Source organism: Panicum virgatum, chromosome 9K (assembly GCF_016808335.1).
Source record: "Panicum virgatum strain AP13 chromosome 9K, P.virgatum_v5, whole genome shotgun sequence".
Lineage (NCBI taxonomy): Eukaryota > Viridiplantae > Streptophyta > Magnoliopsida > Poales > Poaceae > Panicum > Panicum virgatum.
The window spans coordinates 59,044,997-59,059,120 of NC_053144.1; the positions used below are offsets into that span (position 1 = coordinate 59,044,997).

At 48.6% G+C, this 14,124-nt stretch overlaps 1 protein-coding gene across 1 annotated transcript; it reads right to left on the reverse strand.

Annotated features, from left to right (window-relative positions):
• Positions 1-10,199: 10,199 nt before the first annotated feature.
• Positions 10,200-13,118, reverse strand: LOC120652817. Its single transcript, XM_039930751.1, has 3 exons — positions 12,880-13,118; positions 10,917-12,763; positions 10,200-10,828 (listed from the first exon to the last, which is right to left on the reverse strand). The coding sequence occupies exon 2, from the start codon at positions 12,532-12,534 to the stop codon at positions 10,930-10,932; it is 1,605 nt and encodes a 534-aa protein (XP_039786685.1). The 5' UTR covers positions 12,535-12,763; positions 12,880-13,118; the 3' UTR covers positions 10,200-10,828; positions 10,917-10,929.
• Between the last annotated feature and the right edge of the window lie 1,006 nt (positions 13,119-14,124).

Below are 14,124 nucleotides of genomic sequence, written 5' to 3' on the forward strand. Positions count from 1 at the left end.
TAAATAGATTATGTTGTAATTACTTTTTTGAAACAGTAGATTACCAATCAGTTCAATTATTGTTAGGAGTGATTAATAGTATATTTAGGTGCATTTACTTATAGTGATTAGTGTTGATATAGTACATTAAGTGTTAAATTTTGTATTAGAAAATATTAGAAAATTGTCAGAGAAGTATTAGAAAATGCAAGAAAATGTTAGAAAATTATAGAAAATGTTAGAAAATTGTAAAAAATTATAGAAAATTGTAGAGAATGTTAGAAAATTGTAGAGAATGTTAGAAAATTATAAAAAATTATAGAAACTATTTTGTTGAAACAGTAGATTAGCAATCATTTTAATTATTATTAGGACTGATTAGTGGTACATTTAGGTGTAGTTAATTGTAGTGATTAGCGTTGATATAGTACATTAGCAATCTAATTAATTAATCTTAAAAATTGCAAGATAATATTAGAAAATTTCTAGAATGTTACAAAATATTAGAAATTATTATTAATGGTTAGAAAATCTTATAAATTATTTAGGAAATATAAGGAAATATTAGAAATATTTACATGTGTGTGATTGTATTGTATTGTTTTGATCTTACGTGGTAGGTATGACCGGCGTTACTCCTGCGTTGCTGGACCCAACAATAGACTCGGGTCACCAGTCATTCCTTGCGAAGGTTCAGCACCAAGAACTAAACGTGCTGCGTCCATGTCCACCTGCAGAGTTGGTTGCTGTAGACCCACGATGGGTGCCCAGGTGATATGTCGTATATTTTCTGTTTTTATTCGTTATACATTTCGTTATATAATGTATTAAAATTTGAGCACTGTATGATGCAGGCTGAACGAGGCAGGTCTTCTCACAGTGGCTCGTCTTGCTGAGAGTGCTTTGGTGAAGCTACACAGGTCTCTACTTTCAGCTCTCGTTGACAGATGGAGACCTGAGACACACACGTTCCACCTCCCTTGTGGGGAGATGGCACCGACCCTGTAGGACGTTGCGATGCTGCTTGGTCTTCCTATCACCGGAGACGCTGTCGGGCCCCACGTGGTACCTTCTACGTGGCTGGAGGATCTTGAGGAATGTTTTGCAGGTGTTGCCACCACGATTGATCCTGAAGATTTCAATGAGCACCCACAGTCGAAAGGCCCTTCCAAGTCATGGCTCCTACAGTTTCAGGTACAGTTTCGTACAAAACGATGTGTTTATGTATTTTATGGCTTTGAAATAACTCATGTGTTTCTTATTCTCAATGTTCGTACTTCATTGCAGCCGGATCTGTTGGCAGCCCATGCTGATGACTACAGCGTGACTAGATCACTCGAGGCATACCTGCTGTGGTTATTTGGGTACATCCTGTTCAACAACTCACACAGGCACTGTGTGGATAGGGTGCTTCTGTCATACGCACAGGAGATCGCCGATGCAGATGAGGATGTCATACCCTTATATAGTTGGGGTTCTGCGGCTCTTGCATGCACATATCGTGGACTCTGCAAGGCATCACGGCAGAATGATAGGAATGCTGTCCTAACGGGGTGCCCAATTCTGCTACAGCTTTGGTCTTACGAGAGGATTGCGATTGGTCGTCCCATGATTGACCAGTCACCGTACACGCCGGATATGTATGGTGACATGGAGGACGACAGACCCACCATGGAGACTCTCTAGTACTCTCGACAGGTATAGACCCGATAAAAATTTATATTCTATGCGTACTATGGTCATACATTGTTCCCTCAATACCTTTCTTATGGACACATAATTTTTATTTTTGCAGAAAACATGGGCACATGTACAGACCTGGTGGTCTTATCCTGAGTTTGTTGCCGAATTTGATCGATTGACCCCAGAAGACATTGTGTGGGAGCCATACAGTCCTTCGGCTATAGCCGCACGTGCACCGCTGGGGATATCTTCGGTGTGCACACAGGACCAAGTCCTATGGATGACTACTGCAGTTTTGGTGTACGACGTTGCAGCTGAGGCTCACTGCCCGGATAGAGTCATGAGGCAGTTCGGTCAACGCCAGTCTTTCCCTGTGTCTTCAGCGTTGGATCGTGTTCAGCGACATGATCACCCATGTACATACAAAAATGTATGAGCACCCATGTACTAATAACGTGAAACTAATTTATATTTAACGTGCAGTTTAACAAGGAATGGGCATCCTTTCTCGACAATGTGGGTCACTAGATTACAACCATGGGTGGCTGCGTGGGATGATGCAGACGAGCAGTTGGCTGAGGATACCGGTCCACACACCGAGCCTTCGTTTCGGGCGTACCTGACCTGGTACGACCCGAAGACTCGTTGCCGTTTGACGTATGTTGACATGCATCCACAGCCGCATGTTGCGACTTCGCAGGATCGGTATGCACGACACAGGGATGAGGCATTAGCTGGGGCGGTGAGTAAATGTTGACGGCATTTTCGATCTTTTAATATTTGTATACTAAGTTTTTTTGTTGCAGTTCGAGGCATGCAGGCTGCTTGAATTGGATTGCTCACTGAATGTAATGAGGCTTCATGGCGGGTCTACGATGAGCGTGCCGGCACAACTCGAGGCCTGGACCACTCAACGTGATAGAGCCCGAGGTATGCTTCAGGCCTTTGGTACGCGGACGGAGTACGAGGATTCCTACGGATCGTCGCAAGTGTCAACATTGGTTTCTTGTGGTCCCGCATGGCAGCAGCCTCCCTTATACCATCGACAGGTAGAAGGTATGATGTGATATTTACCGATCCGTATGTTTATATGCATTATTTAAATACGACTCCACACAGGGTACGGGTACCCCGGTTCTCAGCCCTATGGAGGGACAGGTGCCTCGCAAGGGGCTCCATTTCATGGGACCCAGTTTACCTCTATGCCACATGCTGGAGGGACTTTAGGTAAATATGTGGTGCATAATTTTATTTGCTTATGTTTTATGGTCGAAGGCTCATACGTTATTATTTATACTCAGGATCACAACAGTTCACCGGAGCGGGGCCGTCTTCGTATCACCCTATGCCGTCACCAGGAGGATATGAAGGAGTTTCTTCCTATCCACCACCACCACCTCCTCCAACACAGGGTACGTATAATAATTTGTACGGAATTGCATTCACTTTTTGAATGTTACTTAAATTTTTTTTTTGTGATCTGTAGGGTGGTCTGAAGACAACACTGCGGCCTCCTTGGACGAGTTTACACGTTTGTTTGCTACGCCTGCCCAGGACGATGATCCCAGCTTGCATACACCTCTGGCTCAGTTACGCCGTCCTGCCAGAAATGTGGGGCCATCGGAACGTCATAGCTACCCTACAGATCACGTACACGCACAACGTAAGAGAGGTCGGAATGGTAGGGGTCGTTAGTTGTTTCCACTTGTTTCTCCGGCGGCATTATGGACTGTTTCGACTGTTCGGATTATGATTGTTTATGATTGTGGTAGTTTACTTGTCATTTGTTTCTATAGATATTATTCATGTGAACTTGTTATGTTTTTGTGGGTTCCATAATGCTCGTGAAATAAGGAAATCTCTTGAGAATTTTTTCCGTGATTTAATGAAGGACAAGTTAGTTGCGGGAGGAGTTAGCGGCCGAGATCCCGCCGACGATGATGACGACTACCGCATACAGAGTAAACTTCATGCCATGCTTGTATAGCTCAAAATAGGGACCATAGTGTATCTATCTACGAGTACGAGATCACATGTTGCCACTGCTCAGCACGGTGATCACGGGTTTCGCATATGTCGCATTGTTTGCCCAGACAAACGTGACAAAAGACGACAACCCAATAGTAGTGCCCTTTCACCATTTCAAAATGATGTGACAACACGGCAACCACCCCAGCTCACATTCAAAGCAGTCTCTCGGGCGAGGACGACGAAACTGTCATTCTACAGCGAAGGTATGTGGCGTGTAGTGGGGAAGGCGGCATCTAGGCACGATCGACCGAGCGGCAGCGATGCAGTGCTGTGAGTCTGCATGCACTTAGATGCTCTGCATGCACAGAGATGCATCGAGTAGTCAGTTCGATAATTGAATCTAGCCTTTTCAGTGTTCGGTCAGCTAGCCTCTTCACTGTGTTGTTATGTAGGCTTTTCAGGTCCATTTACACTCCACACTCTGGGTATCAGACCTTTGTGCGCCTATAAATACTCCGAAGTTTGTGAACTCCCAGCAGCACTCAAACACCGAAGCTCATTGTATACCCAATGTCTGGAGGTGGGGCTAGCGGGAAGAATTACTACGGTTTTGGGAAAGAAAAAGGGGGAAGAAAGGGGGACCCCATAATATGGGAGGGACCTCTTGGACCTGATTCCTTTTCGGAACCAGTGTTTGAGTTTCCGCCACAGCACAAGAGTGATTTTACCAATGAAACTCCTCTACGACAATACGATAACCGTAGAGAACCGTGGCCAAAATGCAGACATGGTGAGGATTGCTTAGTGCAGATGTGCACCGACGGGATGGATGGCGGTCGGTGTTTCTTCGAATGCCCACACGCATGGTAATACTCGGTTATTTTATTTCTTTATCTTCGTTGAGATACCTTACATAAAATTTATTTTGCAGTCTTCAGATGCTCATGAAAACTGTGGTTTTACCAAATGGATCGATCCTGCACCAATTGATTTAGTTCAGGAGTTTATCGAGTACCTCCAGATAAAGATTTTTGATCTGGAATGCAAAGTAAACCATTACGAGGAATTGAGCGAGGGTAACAAAGACGACGAAGATGATGATACCAGCAATGCTGCCGCTTCACATGATGAACTATGCACTATCCTTACTGCAACTGCCCTTGTCACAAGAAGAAGGGCCCTGCCCCTCCGGCACCACCGCCTGCACCACTTGCAATGGGTGGATACTGCGGAGAAGGCTCAACGCAGTTTGCTACGTGGGGGTACGGCTACTAGGACTACTTATTGCTAGTCACATGCTGCATCGTTGTGTTTGTTGTGTTTTTCTAAATTAACTAAGGCATGTTAGCTTAGTTCAGAATCTGTTTACCGTAGTTGCAACGGGTTCTGCCATGCCACTGCAATGTGTGTTTCATTAACGTTGTATTATGATGTAATTCCTATGGTTTATATTGTGTAATGCAGTTTTTAGTTCTTGATTCTTACCGTTATATTTGATGTGTGGTTCACAGTATTCTAGTCTCCTAAAAATATCCGAAAATATTAAAGTCAAGTTCGAAGATTCACTAGATTGCTTGTGCGTGCGTGGCACCTCGGCGCCGTGATCTGTGGCGCCAAGACGTGTTATCTCGGCGCCACATATTACAGCGCCCACCCCAGGGTCTATTTCTGCAAAAAGTTAGAAAAATGACACATATGTGAAATTATTTCGCAAAAAGGGCTAAATTGCAAAAAAAAAATGCCGGCCGCCCCACAGCCGGGTGGCCTTGGGGCCGGGCGGCCGGTTCCCAGGCACCTGTCCGCAATTTGTTTTCCTCTTTTTTTTGCAGATTAGCCCCTACCGCCCGGCAGCCTGGCGGCCAGGGTATATTTCTGTAAATTTCCATATCAAAAATATATTTTTGTAAAAAACAGAAATAAAAAATAAAAAAATCGCCGCCAACGGCTACGTCTATGCCTCATCCACTGCTGGACTACTGCTGGGGATGCACAAGCAAAACCGGTTCCCTTCGAAACTCCGGCGCCGACGGCGACGGGTTCAGAGAGTTGAGACTTGAGACTTCGTTCAGAGCTCCACGCCGTCGTAGAAAAAGGATGGAGAGCAGGAGACCGCCTCGGTTCTCCAGGATGTGGAGATCAGGAGATGAAAAATAACCGTCAGGTACTAGCTCGTCCCTGTGTGATTCGATTCCATGACCATGAGGTAGGAGAAGAAACGCTAGCTGCTGCCTGTTCAGCTGTCGTCCAGGTGGACACTTGGAACGGAGGAAAAGTGCGGTCGATGTGGAAGCTACTAGGGCTGAGTGCCGACATGGCGCGAATCAATCTGCAGGCGAAAAGCGCCTACATTTTCCCCACCTTTGTTCCCTCTGCGCCTTCCGGAGAATATCCCACGTATCTTTAACAAAAAAGAGTATATCCCATTCCCAATCCATGTACAGTACATACCTTGGAAAAGTAGTACCCGTATACATATATTCGCCGAGTATACCCAATGGAACGGAATCGTCAGCAAACTACTTTATCTTGGGAGTTCAGAGTACAAATAATCCCACGAGCAAGCGACGCCTGACCGTACGAGTGCAGCATAGGCCAAAGGCGCAGCCGACAGTGACCGCAGACTAAATTCTAATGCAAAAGATTTTAGGTAAAGCCACCAAACAATCTTGGAGCGTTCAGTGGAATGGAAGCAGTATGCCGATGCAGCCGTGTGACCGGCTAGTGGTGAAGTGGTGCCTGGTGACCGGCTCAAAGCAGCTAGCAATCCCTCTTTCACACGCCAGCAGGGGGAGAAATTTCCAGCACAGAATCGCTCTGAAATATCCTCCTAGGCCAGCAATCAATCGAGCAGAGCTCTCTTTTCGTCGTTCTGCGCAGCCATAGCTTTTAGAATCCAAGCACGAGGTCGACCAAAGGTGCAGACCGGCCGGACGCTTATCCACGGCAAAGATCTCGGCCGGAAAACGGCGACGTCGTCCACAGCCCAATAAGCACGGCAGCGGCAAGCCGTGAAAAAGTCCCCAGGACCTGGCTTATCAAAACCCTAAATGCTCCAAGTTGCCATTCCTTTCACGGACCACCAGCTTACCAACTCGCGATCCGCCCGCTTCTTTTTTCGGTTGCATGGAGCATAGGGATGGCCTTTGGGTGAAGGGAGAGGCCACTTATCGAAACGATGAGTTGCAGATAGTGGGGTCCCTTACCGCCAGGAGAGGAGACGGCCCCAAGACGCCACGTCGCAATCGCTATCGAGCCATCGAGGGGAGGCCCGGCCGAGCCCCATCCCAGAAACCAGGCCTGGAGTATATTACTATTCGTAAACAAAAGAAAAAAAAATCAAAATCTCTCGGGCAGGGAGACGAATTGAACAGCGACGGTCTCTTGTTTCTTCAGCAACGCTCGTGCACCCAGCCATCCAATGATCCAAGCACGACGGCTACGTCCAAATGCATGCACCAACAACATTGAGGAAGCAAGACTTCTTCAGACCTCAGATTTTTTTTTTCTTTTTGGGAAGATACAGTAGGAGCACTGCTGTATAGTAGCATATAGCAGGGAGAAGCACTGCAAGTCTTTGCGTAGCTGTGATTACATAAATAACTCTGAATTGACTCTTACTCTCAACATTGAAAGTAAACTAATTCTCAGCGCAGGGCCATCTCGTCTTTGGTCAAACTAATTTGTTCAGACCTCACGGTTTATCTTCTCTCTTCTCCTGTGTTTCTTTACTGATCACGAGAACGACGGGCTGGGTGCGCCCGGCCGGCAGATCCGGAGATGGGCCAATCAATATTGAAACCGATCCGGAGAGGAAATGAGAACGATGGGGTGCAGGTGACGCAGAAGAGATGAGCCAGGGTGTCGATCAACCTGTCCGGTTAGGCCCTGCATCCGGGGGCAGACATCTTGTCATCTTCAGGGGATCATATTACAAATCATTGTGGTAGCATGAATGCAGGCGTTGCGTTTAGAGATTAGAGAGGGACCACGATGGACAATTATGGGTTAGTTTTTTGCCCCTTATTTTTCTTGCTTTGAAGCATGAATTAGAAGTGGACAAGTGGTTGGCATGAGTGATTCATTTGGACCCACGTTCACGTTGCTCACAGATGCCAATCGAGATAGAGAGGAGCTTCCAGGTGTCCAGCAGAATTATTGTTGGCTGCTTGGCTCGTTGCTGCTGCACACGCGAGCCGGCGCCGACGGGTTTCAGACTTCAGACTCAGACCACAACCATTCCTCGTGAAACAGGATGGAGAGGAGACTGATGAGTGCTAATGCAAACCTAGCACCAATTATCATCTGCGTATGAGTGATCATAAGGGTTTGCTGCTAAGAAGCCACGGGATCAAGTTCTCTGCGAGTGCAAAGCCCACAGCAAACACAACTACTTGCATGCAGTAGTGCTTGACCCTGGCTGCTTGCCAAAAGACATGCCACGGCAGCCGTCGCCCTGTGTGATCCCGTGAGGCGTGAGCAGTAGAGACGGTGTTCTCAGTCCAGGTGCCGCCCAGTGCGCTTGACGTGGAATTGGTGCCGCGACGGCGCCATCAATCTGCACGCGACAGGCATCTGCAGAAAAATTCCATGCAAAAGACCCAACGTTCGTTTAGGGAGGGAGAGGAAAGGATCATTCCATCCAAGATTAATCACAACCCAAGGCATGGAAAAGTAAATACGACGTAGATAGATACCTTGCACAAGGAGCACTCGTATATACTCCCTCCATTTCATATTAAATTTGTTTGATTTTTCACTCAAATTTTATCATTCATTTTTTCATAAATTTATGTGAAATAACACTTCTTTTATTATGGCTTGTTTTATTAATAAAAGTTTTTCAAAATTAATTTGAACTTCACTATATTTGTATATTTTTAAAATAAAAGGAATGGTCAAATTTGAAATTAAAAATTCAAACAAATTATAATTTGAAACGGATGGAGTACTCCAGGATAGAGTAGGATAGATTATACCAGATAGAACGGGTCAGCAAGTACTTCAGGGCCCCCAAAATATTTTATCTTCGGAGTTCAAAGTACAATACATCAGCACCCGAATGCCTGGCCGTACGAGGACAGCATAGGCCAAAGGATTAGACGAAAGTGACACGCAGATTATATTCTCTAATGCAAAAGATTTTAGGTAAAGCCACTAAATAAACCTCGCATGGTTCAGTGGGATCAGCCGATGCAGCCGCATGCAGAACGGAGAGCATGGTGACCACCTTTTTTTTCTTCGACACCAGGAGCACAGCTAATTCATTTCAGAAGGACGCAAGTAGAGATTACAAGGTTCATGGTGACCACATGAAAACCAGAAATCTCCTGCACAAGCCGGTTACGCCATGTTTCCAAATCATGTGCTGTCACCCATATAGAGGCAGATATCAGTGATTATCGCAGGACTCAGGCCCTAGTCTTCTACCAATCAGCAAGCATTCAAAGGCGAAAAAGGAATAATCTTCGGTGATGGCTTAGAAGTCCAAACGAGGAAAGACCAAAGCAGACCAAACGGGATGCTTATCCGCAGCATCGATTGCAGCCAAAAAGTAGTCACAACCACCGCTGCAGACGTGAGAGCCCGACGCCACGGCTTATCAAAATGCCAGGCCCCAGCTCCGCCCCCGGCGCGCCAAGTTGCCATTCTTTTCAGGGGACCAGCTGCAGCTGCTCCGGTTTCTGTTTTCGGCGGATGGCAGCTTGGAGAAGCGGCCCCTGGGCGCCGGAGAAGCCACTTCGCTGGCTTATCGAGACGATGCCGATGAGACCCAGATAAGGGGGCCACAGGCTATACCCACCCCGCGGGCGTCGTCATGGTGCCACTTCGCAGTCGCTGTCGAATCCCCGTCTCCTGTGAGAGTCGACACGGATCGGGTTAGCAAACTAACGGTTTAATATTCATTATCCCCAGAAAACTAGATATCATTAGTGTTTGTTAATCGTTGTTAGTTGGAGAGAACGAGAGAGGAACAAGAATTGCAAAGGTACAAGTACCAGTTTCTTGGCGGGGAGGAGCAGCGACGCCATTTCCTTGAGCCATATAGCAGGTACGTACGCGCAAGTACACGCACCAGCAGCGGCTTGCAGGGAGGAAACGCCGGTCCGGTCGCGAACGTCTGCAAGGTGGAATGATCAATCATAAAAATGGCAGAAGTGGGCAAGGAAAACAACACGCCAACTTGCCCGGAGCATGAAAACGATGTGGTGTGTGGCAGCGTGGCTGATAAGATGAGGCACAAGAGCCAGGTTGTCCACCTGGCCAGTTAGGCCCTGCACCGGGGCTCAGGGAGGTGAAGTATGCAACCATTTTTGTCGCTTTCAGGGAAACATTAGAAACCACACTCACTGTTATCTCAATGGCGTTGCATCAAGCCGAGACTTAAACAAAGTGTTGCGGTAAACATAGGACGCTGGACTAAGCAAACCCATTGGGCAGGCATTTACAGAAACATCCCAGCAAAACGTACCTGATGTATAGAACAGCAAAATCTTCAGACTCAACCGAACACCTGTACTGGATAAGATACTGAACTGTACCACAAGGATCATAAAATGCGCGAATGGTTTACAGTATTGAAGGCACAGCTGATTCTTGATACACACTGACCACCACTATATTGACAATCGATGAGATACATTTTCCAGTAGATTACACTTGTCTTCCAGAAATTACTGGAAAACGCTCACAAAATGCTACAACGCCACTAGTTCCCACGGAAACATTGGCAAATCCTAAATTCAGTGACACGTACTCCATTTCCTAGTTTCCATCGATTTGAGATAAACTTCCCAAGAATGCCCACAAAGCATGAAAGCAAACCAGTCACAATCTATGGAAAATGACTATAAATGCCCTATACAGTTATCCAGGAGCCATTCTGTAGAACAAACAGATTGCCCACATTGAAGCACATCGAGCGGACAACCAATCTTTTGACACAACGAAAATTACAACTAAACAAAAGATAGTACACAAAACATATTGAAACCAAGAGCTAAGTAATGCAGACATGGCCCTTGTGACCTGCAGCATATTCCTAAAATTGTTCCAGATGCTACAATTGCCAACTATCAGAATGCTTCAATCAATTAAGACTGTTTCCCATCAAAATTAGCAAAACTGTGCTGGACTTGTTGTACAGTAGCCTTATGGTAACAATAGGAAACCTCCGCACCAAATGTCTCCTCGCAAGCTAGAGGGTTAGCAAACAACAAAACATCAGCCAAGAGCAGCTAAACAAGAATGGACTTCTAGCTACTACAAGAACATCTATCACACACCTTGAACATGTTTTCATTGGCACCATGACGAGGGTGGCCTCATGGACACATGCACTTCATGTTCTTCAGGTCCAACACGGAATTTAGGGACCATAATCTCTAGGCCTGTCCCTGTTTCATCACAGTATGCTTCCAAAGTAGCGTCTTCCGGTATCCGGGTAGGCAGTGGAATTTCCCGAACAAACTCTCCTGGTGGACAATGCTCAGGGGCAGGATCCGCCAACTTGAAGGTCCGATCATGCCTTTTCAGGAATGGCATCCGACCAACACTAGTGCATGATACCTTGACAATCCCATTTGTAAGAGTATTCTTCCATGAAACCTTCACCTTCTGAAAATCAGCAAAAGGCAGGCTAATGATGATCAAGTAGCCCTTGCTATCCTCATATATTGTTTTTGCAGCAGTAACTGGCCCAGAAGCATGGCGCATCACACCAGTGAAGTCATTCATCCATGATGGCTCAAAAGCATGGCTCGCGTCCATGTCATGGGCCTTGTCTGAGTTTGAATTGCTGCAATCCTCTTCCATGGCAGCAGGCGAAGAATCCTTCCTGCGCTTGTTGCAGGTGGCTGTGACCTCCATACCATCCCCAGAACTGTGATTGGATGGCTGTGTTGAGAGGTTAAGGCCGGAACCATTCAGCAACTTCTTGTGCTGCCCATGTGAGCTGCTCTTTGCAGGAGCAGCAGTTGCTGCCCTCTCGAGCTCAAAGTCTGTGCTCGGCAAATTCCTCCACGACTCAAAATCACCTGCCTCAGTTGGGATCGAGAAATTGGCATCCCTCCCAGTGAGTTCCATCCACCTCTTCATATCAGCCTCAGGTACACCCGACAGGTTTGGTTCCCTCACGATCTCAATCCCATGAAGACACTGCGGGTTTGAGAGCCCACGATAGTGCTTGCGCTGCATCCGATGCGAGCGGACAAAACCTTTATCTGCACTGAATGGGAACTGTGGCTCCCCGAGGCGCGAGTGCCCATTCATGAAGCTCCTCAGCTGCATCTTCCCCAGGGCATTCTCCGGCCGCTCCTTGAACACCCACATGTACATGTTCTCCATGTCGTGCTGCACCAGGAAAGCATCCAGTGTGGCACTATTACCGTTCCCGCCGGCAGTGGCTGACTTTGCCTTGCCACCCTTGTCGGCGGACATGACCGGCTTGAAGTAGTGGATGAAGAAGAACCACGCTCCCCAGATACTATCATTCCTCTTGACGCACTTGCGGGCGGCGCTGGAACCGGAGCCCTTGGTGTGCGACACGGCGACCGTGGTGGTGGCCGCGGCCGCTGGCGGGGCGGTGGCAGGCGCGGCGGCAGCCGGCGAGTCGGAGTCGTACTGCTGCGGGCCGCCGAGGCCGACGTCTAGCATGTCGACGTTGTTGGAGTCTTGCAGCGCCGGTGGGGGCGGAGAGGGGTCTGCTGCGAGGGGGAGGTTGATGTCAGGGGGGACGACCGCCGCGGCATGGAGGCAGCGGCGGAAGGGCCCCTGTGGCTGGAGGAAGAGGTCGAAGTCGTCGTGGGAGGCGGTGTCCATGGAGAGGATGGTGTTGGGCCCCTGGTGCGGGAGGTGGGCCGTGGCGGTGTCCATGGAGAGGGCGGTGAGCAGCGACTCGCCCATGGCGGCAGCGGCGGCGACCGTCGGTCTCCTGGCGGCGCGCTCGTGGTCCGCCTGCCGCTCCCCGTCCGTCGCTGCGCTGCCCGAATCGTCGGCGCTTCCGCCTCCACCGCCTCCGCACCGCGCGCTCCTCTCCTCCGAATCGCTCCACGAGCATCAGTTAGCGACCAGGCTTCACACCTCCCTCGCGTCCATCCGCCGGCCGAGAGGAAACGGGGGGTGGCGCTTGTACCTTCAAATCACGCGGAAACCCCGCATCAATCCCCCCACCCAGGAGCAGGCCCCAAATCCAATCTAAGAAGCACGAATCCGGAGATCCGGTCCAGGCGCCAAAGGATAAGCACGTACCTACGCAGGTCCGAGAATTCTGGAGCTCTCAAATGGAGGAACCGCCGAGCCACCTCCAACGGCGACGGTCCAGAGAGATCCCTCCTCCTATTCCCCCTCTCCCTTCCTGTTGCCCGGTTGCAGTCAAATCAAATCGGACGAAATGGAATCGGCGAGGGTTCGTTCAGGGCGATGAGCCGATGATGGATGAGCGCAGGTTGGGCGCGGCGAGGGTGGGGGGTGGGGGGGGGGGGGAGGGGGAAGACGGTAACGGAGGCGGGGGCGAGTTAAAGGCAGGCGGCGGGGGGCGCAGGCGCAGCTAGCCCGGGGAGCCGCGGCCTCCCCCAGAAGGAGCCTGGACGCGGGGGTGGGGTGGGGGTCCGTTACTTGACGGTGACGGCTGGATCGACTCCCTGGCATCGGCGAGGAGCGGACGGGGACGGAGTTTAACTTTTCGGCGAAATTTCGATTTTTTTCGTTTCCGTTAGTTATCGGGATCCGAAATTTCGATATTTTTCGATATATTTCGTTTCAAAATTCAAAATTTAATAAATTTCGTTCGAAATCCGCCGAAATTCACCGAAATTCCGGAACAGAATTCCGTTTCCGCTGATCACCGGGATTTCACCGAAAAACAAAATGGTGAACCCTGGAGGGGACACGCCGCCCTCCCGCAGTCGCGCGCGCTGGCTGCTGCTGGTAACTCTCTTTCCAGCGGCAGCGGCAGCGGCAAAGCAGGCGGCGTGGGTGAGTGGGTGGGCTCGCACCCCGAGTCCCGCTCGCGCATCGCCCGCTTGATCTCCTTGTCTTTGTTTTTCTTTTCCTTTCCTTCCCACCCCTGCGTGCCATGCCAGTGCCACCCGTCTCGCTCTGCACGCTTCCGTGTCTCTTTCCTCCCAATGAGTTTGGACGGAAAATGTTTCATCCCTGGGAGGCGGGGACTTGGGGGTGAATTCGAATAAAATAACAACGAGTTTAAAATAAAATACTGCAAATGCAGGGGACCCTGCATGGGTGGGCGCTGCGGCGAGGAACTTGTTTTGTAATGGGCGATATTACGCCGGCGTCCCCCAGGATTCTGCGTATTGCAGTTGGATGTTGGAATCTTTGTTAGATGTCCAGACAGGGAGCATGAACAGTAAAAAAAGATGACAATGAAAGTAGATATCGAACTCTCCAATAATGATTAGAAAATTCAACCTTTTACACTGTGGAAAGAGATGACTATTTATACCCCTAGCCCTCGGCCAGGGTTTTCTAAATTGC

What these genes read in the sequence shown, in the direction of transcription:
- LOC120652817 (XM_039930751.1), bottom strand. Translation starts at nt 12,534, where the DNA reads ATGGGCGAGTCGCTGCTCACCGCCCTCTCCATGGACACCGCCACGGCC.